The sequence below is a fragment of the Haliotis asinina genome, chromosome 2 (genome assembly GCF_037392515.1).
Source record: "Haliotis asinina isolate JCU_RB_2024 chromosome 2, JCU_Hal_asi_v2, whole genome shotgun sequence".
NCBI classification, from domain to species: Eukaryota; Metazoa; Mollusca; class Gastropoda; order Lepetellida; family Haliotidae; genus Haliotis; species Haliotis asinina.
The window spans coordinates 28,875,853-28,891,070 of NC_090281.1; the positions used below are offsets into that span (position 1 = coordinate 28,875,853).

Genomic DNA, 15,218 nt, shown 5'->3' on the forward strand with positions numbered 1-15,218 from the left:
AGAAATGAAAGTGAAGGTCGTAGTTTAGAATGAAGTAAAATGTCACCTACCATTACTCTCAAACTCTCTTGATATCTTGCACTGTAGTTGTTCAAGACGAAAATATTTTGAAGAGTTACTTAGACCTTGACCAGTGCATGAAACTCCTGAAAAACACATTCGCCGAGATCTTCAAAATTAACTGAAGGTCACCAAAATCGACTGGGCCCTGCACCTTCCCCATATAAAGCTTGTTGTTGAATGTGAAGAAAATCAAGTATACGGTTCTTGCGATATCTCGCTGCCAAGGTAAAATGCTAAAGTTCCCTGGTGACCTTGAGATGAAGGTCAAGGTCACCAAACCTGAGACATCTCTTTTACTGTGATCACCAAACATGAAAAGAATCTAGTCAACGGTTCTTAAGATACGTCAATCCGTACGTACGTACGGAGCCTAATACTATATCCCCCGCTTCGCGCTGAACGCACGGCGGGGTATTATGAGTTGGGCCAGACATTCCAATGATCAAACGCTTTTGGGATACGATGACATGTGCGTACCATGTCAACGATCCTGACGACCCGATCCTGTCACAGGTCTTTTGACAAGCATTGGCCGATGAACGCCCAATCTAACCCGGATCTTCACGGGTCCAGTTAAGGACTTGTGGACAAACGGACCATGAATGAAATGATGATGTATGACCTTGGCACCAGAGTATCATCTTCTGGGACAGTGACCGACTCCTAGTCTCAACTGAATCTTAATATACCTCATATGGTGCAATACTTGCCGAGTGAGTTTCGTGTTAAACCGCACTTAGCAATATTCCAGCTATATGGCGACGGTCTGTAAATATTCGAGTCTGGACCAGACAATGCTGTGATAAACCTCATGAGTATCGATCTGCGCAATTGGGAACCGATGACGTGTGTCAACCAAGTCAGAGAACCGGAGCACCGGATCCCGTTAGTCGCCTCTTATGACAACCTAGGGGTATGAAACCCGGGGTAGTTAAAATAGATGGATGGCTTCGCAATCACACAAACACTGAAGTTTCCTGTATCATATATTTATTCATAGATACTCCCACAGCAACCACCTCTCCATCCCGATGAGGACTCCGGAAGGAAGGTACACTGCGGAGACTGGTTCAGATGCAGATAAAACTTTGTCTTTCCACATAACTGAGGCTACATAAAAAAGTAAAATGTTTCTCGGGCATCGTCGCATCACCTTAATTTGTGCACGTAATTTTTTTATTGTCATCTTAATAAAAACAATTTGACTTCGCCCCGTCCCGACCATCCATTTGTTCACTGTACGAATGAGTATCTGTAAGAACGAGTGTGACTGAATTTACAACTCATTAACATGTGCTAAACTTTCCAAGCTGTACTTCTCGTCGTCATTCTTTTCTGTCAATTTGCCCAAGCAACATTTAATTTTTTTATGCAGCCTTACGATTTTAACTTAGATCTTCAATTCGTATCAACACATCAACATTAGATCAGAATGGACATAAGTGCACACCAGATATAAGCAACTTACGAACAGTGACATGGTCTGGATTCTACCTTGTTATCTAACAGTCTTGTATTCACTGAATGTTTCCCCACTGTATACTAGCCGTGCATATACCTGGGGCGGATGGAGAGGCTTAGTGGCCTGTGGTACGTGTAACTAACAGTGGAATGTATGCGGAAATATTTCCCTGGGTGAGCAATACACTCTGTGGTATTTATTCATGATAGTATCACATGGTGGCGCCGTCACCCGGCTACAGCTTAGAAATCACCTGCAGACTGGATGCCGTTGTACAAAGCAATCTTAGTTAAGGTGGTCGTAGACATAGACTTACGTCTGTCGTAGGGTTTAGGTTGTTTTGAATGGCTTCACTGGTCATGCACATAGACTATGTGTCACGAAGCGGTCTCGGTGCCAAGCTATCGGAAACTCTGATCTTGACCGACTTACGTCAGTCGTAGTAGCGTTTGATGCAAGGGTAGGGGAACAGTTAAGACGACCTGACAACACTTTATGACAGTGACATAAAGTTCATTTGAATGAAGCAAATTTGGACATTAGTTGCCGAACATCTTTCCACAATAGAATGTACAGTAGGCAGCTACCACTTTCAAAGAGGCTACCATATACATAAAATGTATTTCAAAAATTGGCCTAGAATAATGAAATTATTGGATCAGCAGGCTGGAGGTGGTTCCTTTCTGTATCAGACGGTGATAAAAACAACGTAGTGCAACCAGACACGGGATGTCCTCGCTAGGGAAATACAGTGACACCATGACGTATTGATAGATGGGGTAACAGGGGACTTTGACTTTGTTGTCAACTGGTGTGATAACACGGGGCGCTGTGCGACACCTTGGAATAAATTGGATGTCTGACAGGATAACATAGTGTCTACTGACACCAGGGTACGGTGGTGGGAAAGGGGTGACAATAGAACACTTTCTATGTACAATATATCTGTTAGACACCTGATAACAACAAGTGCTCATTTCATCTGTGACTGGATAACACAACAACTGTATTCACAACAAACACAGGGCAACATTCAATGTCTTCACCATGAAGTTAACAACAGGTAACTAACATGACCGAAATAAAGCTGAATTCCAATAAAACAGTGGACTCTCCTCATCTAGGCCCAGAAGCAACAAACTAGCTGACGTTAGGGAAAACAAGAACACCTGTTTCCATGGCATACTAATTAATGGTTTTGTCTAAAATCATATAACCTAGACCCATTCAGTCTGATTGAAAAGAAACAACTTTAAATACAGTCCACTGATCAAATGACTATCAAATTCTAAGGGCACTAAATTAGAGAATAGAGGTTATGAATTCACTTCCCAAAGAAAAATATCAATGTAACCTTTAGCAAGGTTTCTCATCAAAAATTAAAAAGCATGGTACAGGAAATGCTTGAAACAAATACTTTCGCTCCAGACGGTGGGACTGAAAAACGTATTTCCCTTCACCAAACACACTGCTTCCAAGTGTTTTGAAAAAAATAGTATGGCTCAAGTTTTGATTAAAACAATCTCTGTTCTGCAGTCATAGCTGTAAAATATTTTCTTCCTGACACAAGCTACCAGTTCCCTCACATCCAGTGTCAAATGTTAGTCCTAAAATATGTCCAAGATAATTGTAAAAAGGATTGAAAAACTGATTATTTGAGGAAAAAAAGAATAAAGATCATGTTAAGGATAAAGTAGGGAAAGTCCACTGTTATGGAAATATCACATATCTCATCTGTCATCTGTGATTAGACAGTAGGACAAGAGGTCTTTAGCGTTGGACCAGATTTTCCCTCAATGGCCACTTGTTGGTTCAACAACTGGCTATATTAGTGTTACTGAAGTTTCATCACTGTGACTAAAAGCTCTTGTGAGATGAATAAATAGTCTTCTTGGCAACTGAAGAGACAGGCTATATAAGGCTATAAGAGGTGTCGCCATTGTGACCAGAATGTAGCTGTGAATAGTGACTGCTCACGTCCACAGACAGGCAGGGGAGGCAACTCCACCTGAACATAATACTTTTGCCAAATAGCATAAAATAACACAAAAAGACGTAACAATGGACGGATTTCCAGAAAAACAACAATATCTAAATATAAGACATGTCAAACATCTAAAGAATGATATGTAAAATATATCATAAATGCCTCTTATCAATCACAATGGACGGTTTCACTAAAGAATGCTACATTATGGGTGAGCACAAGTGTTCCAATCATATGGCGTCTCCTACTGAATAGCTATTATGTAATCATGATTATGATGACGATGATGATCAGAAGCTATCACTTCAACCTGATAAAATCACCTTTGGCAAAAATAAACAAACTAAATAAATAAGCCGTAGCAAAAGGCAAACATCACCAAGATGGTCACTCTGCCAGTTCAGCAAGAGTGAAAATAAATATCAGAGAAAAAACTAATAAAACAAGAATAATCGGCACACAACACGATCTCATTGTGCACACACGTAAAGCAAACCCTACAATAAATTCAGGTGCAATGGGGATAACTATTTCACCTGCAAGTAAATAACAATGAACCAGTACAATATAACACATCGGACCAGCCATTTTTTAACAATGTGGTTTCTGTAAAAAACTAATTGCTCTTCTAATCATGGAGAGCTTCAGATTACATCTAACTGGTTACAGCTTGTGTGCATCCTGACACAATTTCAATGAATCTGAAGCTCTGTGCCTGTGTGGAACTATACTCACCAGCTGAAGAAACACAACTCTGTCTTTTTCAAGGTTTTAAATAGAAGACATGAACATGAAAGCTTACTTTTATGAGATTACATTTTTTTAAAAATTGTGTTTCTTTTGCTGTTCAGTATATTAACAGCAAGAGAACGCTAGCATCTACATTGGAACCTTGCAGATAATACTGGGATAATACTGTGTGCTGTGTATGGATTCCTACAGTGGATGGGTCTACTGTCACACAGGCATCTCACACCCTCAGTCAGTCATCAGCTCTTTCAATGTCTCTGATTCAGATGATTCAGTCCAAACAGCCCATGATAACTGTAACAGAATCTTACAATCTACATTCACAGTGCTTGCAGCCAAACACAGCTAATTTGCTGAATGTACAGACTTGATACATGCATTCAATCACAGCAAATATATTGAATGTACTGACAGGACACTAACATTCAACCACAGCTAATTTGTTGAATGTATTCTCACAACATGGATACACTGCATCAAACCAGTTTTTTGTTAAATATACTCTCACAACACTTGCATTCAACCATAACTTTTCTGTTCTACATTTACACAACACTTGCACCCAAGCTGATTTGTTCTGTTGAATGTCCCACAACACTTGCAACCAAGCTGATTTGTTCTGTTGAATGTCCCACAACACTTCCATCCAAGCAGAGCTGTTCTGCTGAATGTTCCTACAACATTCGCATGATTTTTCTTTCTTTCAGCAAACTCCATTGCCATGGTTCCAAGAACTATTGTGTTTCAGCCCAGAGCTGCAACTTTCTAGATGTGGGGTTACATCAGAACTGATCTGTAGGAATTCAGGATGTCATATGTTGCAAGCCTGTCATGTCAGCAGTAAATATATATATGACAACCACTTCACACAGAGAGTGATCATCATGAGCTAAGCAGCTGCTTCCAACACACTGTGTACATGGTGTACACATCAAGCTTTCAAGCAAATGTCGTTTTTCTCAATGGCAAATCACGCAAGTGCTATCCTTTGATCTGCAGTTTGGGTGCTGGGAAGTAAAGAGTGCTGGTGAACACAACACAGATAACTGGGCAAGACATAACTGAGTGTCAACGTTCTAGGTGACTTGACTCATACATACAGTCATCATCACAGGTCAGCTCACCCCATGGCAACAAAGATAGACCATTACAACCTAACAATCAGTCTCAATAAAATCTCTGCACTTAACACTTTACACAACTGCAGTGGATTAAATAACATGATCTGCATAACGACAGTGACCCCTACAGTGAAGGACAAGGTCACGAGGACAAGTGAAAGACAACTCTATGTAACCTGATGATAATGACCATTAAAGTGAAGGTCAAGGTCAAAGGGACTCATGAAGGTCAAAGTCAAATGGACACATGATGGTCAAGGTCACAACTGAGTCAGGACTGCTGGGGTGTGGATGTCGCCATGGCCTGGAACTGCTGCGGTACAGCTGGCTTCTGTACCTGCGTGGTTGCACTGGCCCCCTGCTGTTTCTGCTGCTGCTGGAAATGTAAGTTCATCTTCTGTGCTACCGAGTAGGCATAGTCGATGCTGGGTCGCTGTTCAGGGTCTGGGTTGATACACATGGCTACCAGCTCTCGCAGCTGTAAACACCGATGTTGAACTTGTGTTATGGATGCACACATTAACGAGAAATGGTGAGCAATACTCAAGTGATGTTGAAAAGCAGCTTAATAAAAATAGAAATCTGTCTGAGACAAGTAGGGAGTAATACAAGTCAGTGTTGAGCAAATTAATTCAAGTATTGTGGTACAGAACAATTCAAGTCAGTGTTACACAGACACAAGTTGAGTAATTCAATTTTATGTTGTACAGAGTAATTCAAACTAGAGTTCAGTTTTGTATGTAGTAATTCAATATTGTGTTGCATAGTTCTCTAGGTCAGTTTTGAATGTAGTAATTCTTCTACACTGACAGCTATATACCACATCAGTCATCAATGAATTCAACAATTTCCTACTTTTATAATCATGTCTTGTTGGTCAGTGAGAGCTCCTGATTTGGGTATATCTGTGAACATACCTCACGAGAGTAGTGGTCAGATGGCAATGGTGGATAGTCACATGATTCTATCTTCTTACAAAGCGAATACAGGTTCATCTTATCTCCATAGAAGGGAGACTGCAACGCTGCCATCTGGAAGCAAGGGAGACAACTCATTTGGCTGGCAGACATACAACTAAATAACAACAATATTTAGAAGGCATTTCTTTTTTCTTGTCAACTGAGGAAAGACAACATCATCGTGTGTAGCAGTAGATATAAGATGACAGGCTGGTTGGTTAGCTGTCTGTTTACTGGTAAGCCCTTAGGAATATTCTAGCTGTATGGAGGCAGTCTATAAATAATCGAATCTCGACCAGGCTGTCCTGGATCAACATCTTCAGCATTAATCTTCGCAATTTGGATATGATGAAATGAGTCATCAAGTCATTGAGTCTGACCATCCGATCCCATTGGTCGACTCTTACAACAAGCATGGGTTGCTGGAGACCGAACAGACTATGTCAACTGCCAGTGTGTTCAAAAAGCGTGTTCATTCTAATCTTGACAATTTGTCTCTGTGAACAATCATGGCTGGGAGAAAGAATAGAATTAATCAGTTGCCTGATAATTTCCAAATGTATTAATATCAAACACTGGACACTGGCAGAAAAAACGGCAACATTGGTGACCATGGTTCAATAATGGAATGAGAGACAGGCAGTGTCAGCACTAAGACACTGGGACTGTCACTCTGATGGTCAGTGTTAATGTGGCAGGGACTCGTGAAGATCCGGGTTAAAATTGATCCTCAGTAACCAGTGCTTGTCAAAAGAAACAGCTAAAGAGATCGGGTGGTTAGGTTTGCTGACTTGGTTGACATATGTCATCCAATACCAATTGTGTAGATGTTCATGTTGTTGATCAATGGATAGTCTAGTGGAGCCTTGATTATTCCAGGCCAATACCATATAGATGGAATATGCAGTTAAGCAGAGGTGCCTACCCTGAATGTGCCCCATCAGTAACAAGTAATGGGAAATGCAAGTTTTTTCAGTAATTTTCATTTGTATAGCGGAAATATACGATCTTTGCCATGCTACTTCAACAACCAATCAGAAACAAGCTGAGGTAGTTCACTCACATATTGGAATTACATGAACTTTGCGAACAGGATTACCTCATGATGCACTCTGGAAATAGTTGTTGCGCCTGATTACAGGAAGTGCAGTAACAGGAAAAAGCTTTGTTCATCGTCGCAAATCGTTTTAGATTAGAGGTTGTTTTGTAAGTACTTTCTGTAAGTAATTTTGAATTTTTGACACTCAGGAAATTGTAGTATTGCTATATACTACTGTAATGCCATAATTGGAAGGTAATAATCGTAATAATTATGGAAAAATCATAAAGATAGACACCTCTATGTTGAGTGTGGTATAAAACTAAACTCATTCACACTCTAGTGTGGTCGTATTACCAGTTCATGTCCTCACCTCATACAGTAGACAGCCTAGTGACCAGATGTCCGACTTAAAGTTGTAGCCATTTTCATGAATTCTCTCTGGAGACATGTAGTATGGTGTCCCCACTGCAACACAAACAAAAACTGAAGAGCACAGTGTCAACCGACTTCATGAATAACTGCTTGATTCCAATCATTGTGAAGACAGCATACTCAGATGCCACCCCTTTGGGGAGTTTTGGACTTGGAGCAATCAGTGGGGCAAGAGAAGTATAAACACTTTTGAAGAGACTGAACCTTTTGGGTTGTTTGTCACATTTGAGGATCTCTGATGTGGGTTTTGACACTGTATTCAAGTTAAGATGCAAGAGGAACAAACTGTCAAAACTCATTTCATGAAATTCATCATGTGACACCAAAAGATTTTTAAAAACAAAAATTTGCATCGAGTGCATGTATATATATCCTTTATGCCTACACAGGGAATGAGCTGTAACTGTGTACAGTGAAACTACATGGGGACAGTCTGCCTACCTAGGGAATGCGCTGCAGTTGTCTTGGAGCTGAAGAACCGACCAAGGCCAAGGTCACCAAGCTTCACAACACCCTGAGCGGTGATGAAAACATTGGCTGGTTTGATATCTGAAAGATAAGATCTATATTATGATACATGACATAACACGAGACAGTACCGGCTTATATCAAAGCAGGTCACCTTGATGTGGCAGGAAAGCCTTAAACATTGAATGTCTAAGGTGTTATGGTGGAGACAACGAACAAAGGATAGGGCAGACAAGCCCTGAAATGATCACAGGTTGAAATAGATCTAAGGTGAGTGAGTGAGTGAGTGAGTGAGTGAGTGAGTGAGTGAGTGAGTGAGTGAGTGAGTGAGTGAGTGAGTGAGTGAGTGAGTGAGTGGAGTTTTACACCACACTCAGCAATATTCCAACTATATGGCGGTGGTCTGTAAATAATCGAGTCTGGACCAGACAATCCAGTGATCAACAACATCAGCATCAATCTTCGCAATTGGGAAACGATGACATATGTCAACCAAGTCAGCGAGTCTGACCACTCGATCCCATTAGATGCCTCTTACGATAAGCACAGTCACCTTTTATGGCAAGCATGGGTTGCTGAAGGCCTATTCTACCCTGAGACCTTCACGGGTAATAGATCTAAGGGACAGCACTAAGCACATTGCAACTTGATACATCATTGTATATAGGGGCCCCAAACGTATCAGTGTGGTGAAATTAATGAAACAAATACAAGACCAAGTTGCATCATCAAATAAATTCCTGCACAAATAATGATGCATTAATGATCTGACAAAATAACATGTGATAAGCAATTATGATACCAACAGGTATGCATGATCCAGAGCATGTATTTATTGTATGCATTCATCTCTATGCATGATACCTGGATTCATTGAGAGTATACAACCACCTGTGTGTATGATTTGAAGATATGACTGTACAGACCTACCTCTATGCATGATCCTCCGGGAATGCATATGGTCAAGGGCACTACAGATTTGCACGAAGTATTTCCAAATTGTTTTCTCTGGGATCAGGCGGTTCTGCTTCTTAAAGTGCTGCATAAGAAATGGGAACAAAATCAGGAGTTTAGAACATTCTCTCTCAATGACAAACCGATCTAGTAAAAGATAAATGTCATAAACTTGCTAAAAGTGGCATTAAATGTGGATGAATTGTACCTGACTTTGATATGAAAATTGTGTTATCCATAGTATCACAGATACCTATTTGTGATGAAGTATAGTGTTAAATTCTTTACATAACAACAAAGCCAAGTTTCAGTTTTGGGGATGCTACTAAATTATGTTAAGGATGCTGTTTTGTTCCCGTCCATGGAAAAATAACAAACTTTCCAATGATGTGAAATAATATGACGTCTTTCAGGCTTCTTGTCAATTTTGCTTCTTATCAACAATTGAGTAGGAACAGTCTAATACTTGTGCATTAGGCCACCTGTTGGTTTCAGTCTGCTGTACCTTGATCATCCTAGACAGGTCCCCAGCATCTGCCAGCTCCAACACAATGTTCAGCTCATTGTTGCCAATAAAGTTGGCTAGGTATTTGATGACATTCGGGTGATTCAGTTGCTGTAAGGAACAACCAAATGTATGTGTATGGCATACAGTGAAACCTGTCTAAACTGGCAAATAAAATGCTGGTTTAGACAGGGTGCAGGATTACACAGTGATGATCAGTTTCCAACATGGATGCCATTTATGATTTACACTTGTCAATCTCTTTATCTCTGTAATGCCTTTAATATTTTAGTATCTACTTCCTGATTATCTAGTGTTGAGAGGAGTGTTTTGGAATAAGGTACCTTGATTGGACTGTTCATCCCCATGCTGACTTAGAGCGTTTTATTCATTGCACAATCACTACCTCCTGATTATCTAATGTGTAAAGAGGAATAACTAGTGTATTGGATTATGGGACCTTGACAAGGCTGCTTATACGCATGCTGGTTTAGACAGTGTTAATTAGTTATAATTTGCCGGGTTTTGACAGTCTGACGGATTAGACAGGTGTCAGTGTTGGCAGGTTTCACTGTATATGTAGCACTACAGTTCTTGCTAACATTTAGCCACCACATTTCTGTCCTTTTCAAGGCAGTCATCACCCGTCAAAAGATGGAAAACTAACGCCCATCAGCTTTCTAGCTGATTTATTAGGCCATTGTCTGAATCATTCATATTTCAATAGCAGAAGACTGTTGTCACATTTCTACCATATTCAGTCTTTCATACTTTCACAGCACCAAGGCATCACTAGGATAGATATCGATCTATACTACTGTGATTGACTACTACTGATTATTATTGACTGTCTTCCTCTTAGCTGTTCTCAGTGCAGGCATGTTTTACAAATATGTTTCCAGCTTGGGTAACCACTGCACCACTTACATTCCTGTTTTTACATCATCAATGATTTTGCACGACATTGAAAGGTTGATAATCAAATCACATTTTCATGATTTTCACTACTTCAGTGAGTGTGTGATTATGGTTCTATGTCGCTTGTAGCAATATTCCAGGAATATCATGGTACATGGGCTTCACACATTGTGCCCTTGTTGGGAATCGAACCCAGGTCTTCTGTATGATGAGCCAATGCTTTAACCACTAGGCTACCCCACCACTCCTCATTACTTCATTCATTCTTCTATCATGTATACAGTACTATACACCTTGACCATATTTGAAAAATATCTTTAGACTAAATTAGAGCATTTTGGATGACAATGAGGAAATTTCTGGAAAATAAACTTACCTAAAAGTCGACTTACTGGTAATAACTGTGTTAGTGTAATTTTGACTTCCTGTTGAAAATTGTGTTAGTGTAATTTTGGCACTATCATGATTATACTGGCGATCTATTTCATTTTTCTCATTCAAGATTTCATCCAGCCAATTCACATTAATTTCAACAATTTACAAAATAATCTGTACATTGGTCAGTGGAGCACAAGAGCTTGACATTGTTTACAGCAACAGCATGGTCAACTACTGGTTCCTGGAAAAAAACTCTGGGGTCTGGAAACGGCTACAGATATGGCAAACTTTGGCCTGTAATAAGACACACTAATACTAATACTACAAACTTACCCTCAATAAATCAATCTCCTTGATGCAGTCCTGCCTTGCCTTGGCATCCATCATCTCAAATATCTACAATAATGCCATCATATTAATGAGTGATCATATTAATGAGAGACATATTTCAATTCACAAATGAGCCACAGGGCACTGATTTAACAAAATAAAGATTTCCAAGTGTGCTCTCTACGACTGAAGTGTGCATACTTTGCAACATTGAAGTCCTATCCAATACTTTTCAATGTGATTTTATCATACCTTTTTTATATATCATCAGTACTTGAAGCATTTTTATGTGATTATTACTTCTCAGCATGTGGACAAAACCCTGTGGATATAAGACCCCTAGGACAAGAACCCTGTTGGCAAAACCTTCTCCCCCTACCATGTAAGACAACCCCCCTTCCATCCACACAAGTGTTGACAATACTCTTAAGGCAACACACGACAACATACTTGGACTTTCTTCAGAGCCACGATGCTGTTGTCGATGAGGTTGAGTGCCCTCCACACTTCAGAAAATTGCCCCTTGCCAATCTTCTTCTCAACCTTGAAGTTTGTGAGGCCGCTATAGATGTTGTCCGAATCTTGTGTGACACACACCTCGGACTCCACATGGCTTGGGTCACACTCCATTGGGTCCATCATGGACGGCTGTAACACACGTGTGCAAATGTTGTTCCTACAGTCTTGTACGTTGTTTTACAATGCATGATACAAATTTGATGCTACATAATGATAGTGAGTGAATGAGTGAGTTTAGGTTTATATCTCACTCAGCAATATTCCATCTACGTGGTGCTGGTCAGTAAATTATCAAGTCTGGACCAAAGAATCCAGTGATCAACAGCATGAGTTTTGATCTACTTAGTTGGGATGCGATGACATCTGTCAACCAAGTCAGCAAGTCTGGCATCCCGATCCCGCTATTTGCCTCTCACATAATGACAGACTTCTGGGCAGGATATAAACTACTACAAGTAGCAGACACAATAAAACAAAATCACATGTCATTGACAGGATTAGGGAATCGTAAGCTACCATCAATCAAGATGTATTCTACGTCCAATGAAAGTTCCTCCCATTTTTAACGTTTGGCATTAAAGTATAATACAAGAGTTTGGCCTTTACATGAATCACCACTTAACTGTGCCTGTGGTCTAGCGTGGAGAGAAGTTATTTTCATTTTGGGTTACGACTGAAACGTTCCAAAATCGTGAGGACGAAGTTTAAGTGTACCATAATGGAACTGAAAGCAAAATAATCTAAAAGTATTACTCTGCTTTAAAACAATACTGTCTCAGTGTAATCGATTTTCCATTACAAACAATATGTTGGTGACTGTCACTAGCCGAAAATGGGCCTGTCGTCGGCCATGTTTGTTGACATAGTCAAGGGACTTGTCACACAGTTACTGAAGGAGATCGTCTGCTTGATCTCCTCGTCACAATCGTTCTAATTAACCAAACTTTCATTAATACTAGTCGTTAGCATGCTACTCTATCTCACACGCACCAGTAGTATGGACGGATGAATACAGGAGTGATAATTCCAAACAAGATCTGTCAGTCCCTAACTCCTTGTCCAGCTGAATTTACAGGAAGTTGCCCCCGCGCATGCGCAAATTTAGATGTCAACAAATGACGTAAAGTTGTGTATGCTTCATTGTGCAAGTGGTCTACCTTATTTATTCATTTGTTAATATGGCCGACTAATTAATCGAATCTCTCAATAATTGATCTGCTTAATAACTTATACATGAAATAGCCCTCTCTTCGTATCAGTAATGTTAAATCAGGCTTCATTTTATTGATTTCTTTCGATACGTTTACCATTATAAGGATAACTGAATGTTAAATCAGGGAACCAATATAGAGTATCCCTGGTGAAATATAATATCGTATAAGTGTCCATATATTGACATTTTGACACTTGCAATTGTACATGTATAGCCATGTTGTGTCCATAATAATGTAAAATATGATAGCGGCACCTTATTTTATGAGTGTATTTGAATACACTAGTTCCATCCTCCAAAGTCTTGCTAACCATAATGATGGAAAACCGTACAACTTACAGGTGCCCCATTTTGCTGCTGTATTTCAACAACAACAAAAAATAACTCAATGGACCATCGAATATTAAATCACAAGTTATCGTCCATTTTGTCATTAATAGTTAATTTCCTATTATATATACTCACACTGCTCCAAGTTAATTACATAAAGTCAATTTATTTTGCGTACCGTGCGCGAACTGTCACTTGATCAGGATCGCGTATCTTATTTGTGGAACAAGGTAAACATATGTATTTGGTATAAACATTTATGAAAAAATTCAAACTTATCATCAAGTTAGGTTTGTTTATTATTGAACATTATTTACTCCATAGGAAAATATATTACTGTCATGTGTTCAAATAAGTAAACAAACTTGGTTCGTGTCGTCTTGTGGGCAGATTTGTTGCTTGCCCAGGCTGAAAATGTTGCCATATCTTCTTCTCCTCTGATGTGAGGGTAAACTAATTGAAGAACATTTCTTTGGGCAGTAGGGTAGCCTTGTAGTTGGTGCGTTCCCTCGTCGCGCAGAAGACCTGATTTGTTTTCCCACACTAAAGTACAATGTGTGAAGCCCATTTCTTGTGCCCTTCTTGTCATCACGGTGATGTTGTCTGAAAAAGGACGATGGGGTTGCCTAAATGGTTAAAGCCCGTCACGTTGAAGACACGGGTTCGATTCCTCTCATAAGTTCAGCATAGGCGTGAAGTCCATCTCTGGTTTTCCCTCCCTGTTGTTGCTGGAATATTTCTAAAAGTGGCTTAAATCCACACTCAGTGACTTTTGTTTGAATATTGATAATGTCTAAACTAACGGCGTCAGCCTCGCTTAACTGCGGAAACTGCGAGGAGTGGTAGGAGTGGTTTCGGAAAGCACCATTTCAATTTTTAGTATACCCGATAAAGCGTCTGAACCAGGTTCTGTCACGTAAGTCGCGTACTGATCCGTCGAATTTCAGATTTCAGAGTATAAAATACAGTAGACGGGTGAGCACTTTGACCTTCGCTATTAATTAGTTATCAAAACATTGAATCACACCAAAATAAAGACGCAAGGAGTGTGGGATGGTTAGACTATCTTTCGTATTTTTGCACACAAATTGAAAGTGATGCATGACATAAAATGCATTCATAAGGAGAAATATACACAAGGATATTATGTCTACACCTGCATTAAATAAATGAAAGATTATTTCACTGACACATTTTCAGTTTGTAGGAATGTTACACACGTTCACCATACTCCAAGCAAGTGTCCATACGCCTTCTATCCACTGCGTGACCCATGAAGGTCCCGGGATAGAATAGGCCTTCAGCAACCCATGCTTGCCATTGAAGGCGACTATGCTTGTCGTAAGAGGCATCTAACGGGATCGGGTGGTCAGGCTCACTGACTTGGTTGACATATGTCATCGTTTCCCAATTGCGAAGATCGATGCTGATGTTGTTGATCACTGGATTGTCTGGTCCAGACTCGATTATTTACAGACCACCGCCATATAGCTGGAATATTGCTGAGTGTGGTGTAAAACTTCACTCACTCACTCACTCTATCCACAGTGTCGTGGTTTGGTTTGGTTTGGTTTATTCCTTAAATAAGATAACGACCAAATCCCATTCTCCTTACAAAGACCTTACATGATAAAAGATAGCACTTAACAGAAAATAAACATTCATGGATCAGTCATGTGGTAATTAAATAGCGACGTCTAAATGTCAAATACTTTGGATAACCCTTGACAACGTGATATTAATCCTCTATGTCACATGCTACTCTCTAGTTTATAGATTCAATTTAC

General features: G+C 39.8%; 1 protein-coding gene across 1 annotated transcript; it reads right to left on the reverse strand.

Moving 5' to 3' along the window:
- Positions 1-1,036: 1,036 nt before the first annotated feature.
- LOC137273536 (serine/threonine-protein kinase Nek7-like) lies at positions 1,037-12,969 on the reverse strand. The gene is made up of 9 exons (XM_067806272.1): positions 12,879-12,969; positions 11,820-12,017; positions 11,373-11,435; positions 9,744-9,854; positions 9,215-9,323; positions 8,258-8,365; positions 7,755-7,849; positions 6,301-6,414; positions 1,037-5,861 (listed from the first exon to the last, which is right to left on the reverse strand). The coding sequence occupies exons 2-9, from the start codon at positions 12,009-12,011 to the stop codon at positions 5,655-5,657; spliced, it is 999 nt and encodes a 332-aa protein (XP_067662373.1). The 5' UTR covers positions 12,012-12,017; positions 12,879-12,969; the 3' UTR covers positions 1,037-5,654.
- Positions 12,970-15,218: the final 2,249 nt, after the last annotated feature.

Coding starts and splice junctions, on each gene's coding strand:
- LOC137273536 (XM_067806272.1), bottom strand. CDS start 12,011: ATGATGGACCCAATGGAGTGTGACCCAAGCCATGTGGAGTCCGAGGTG. Junction 11,436..11,819: donor TGGCTCTGAAGAAAGTCCAA/GTATGTTGTCGT, acceptor GCATTATTGTAG/ATATTTGAGATGATGGATGC. Junction 9,855..11,372: donor AGGAGATTGATTTATTGAGG/GTAAGTTTGTAG, acceptor TGTTCCTTACAG/CAACTGAATCACCCGAATGT.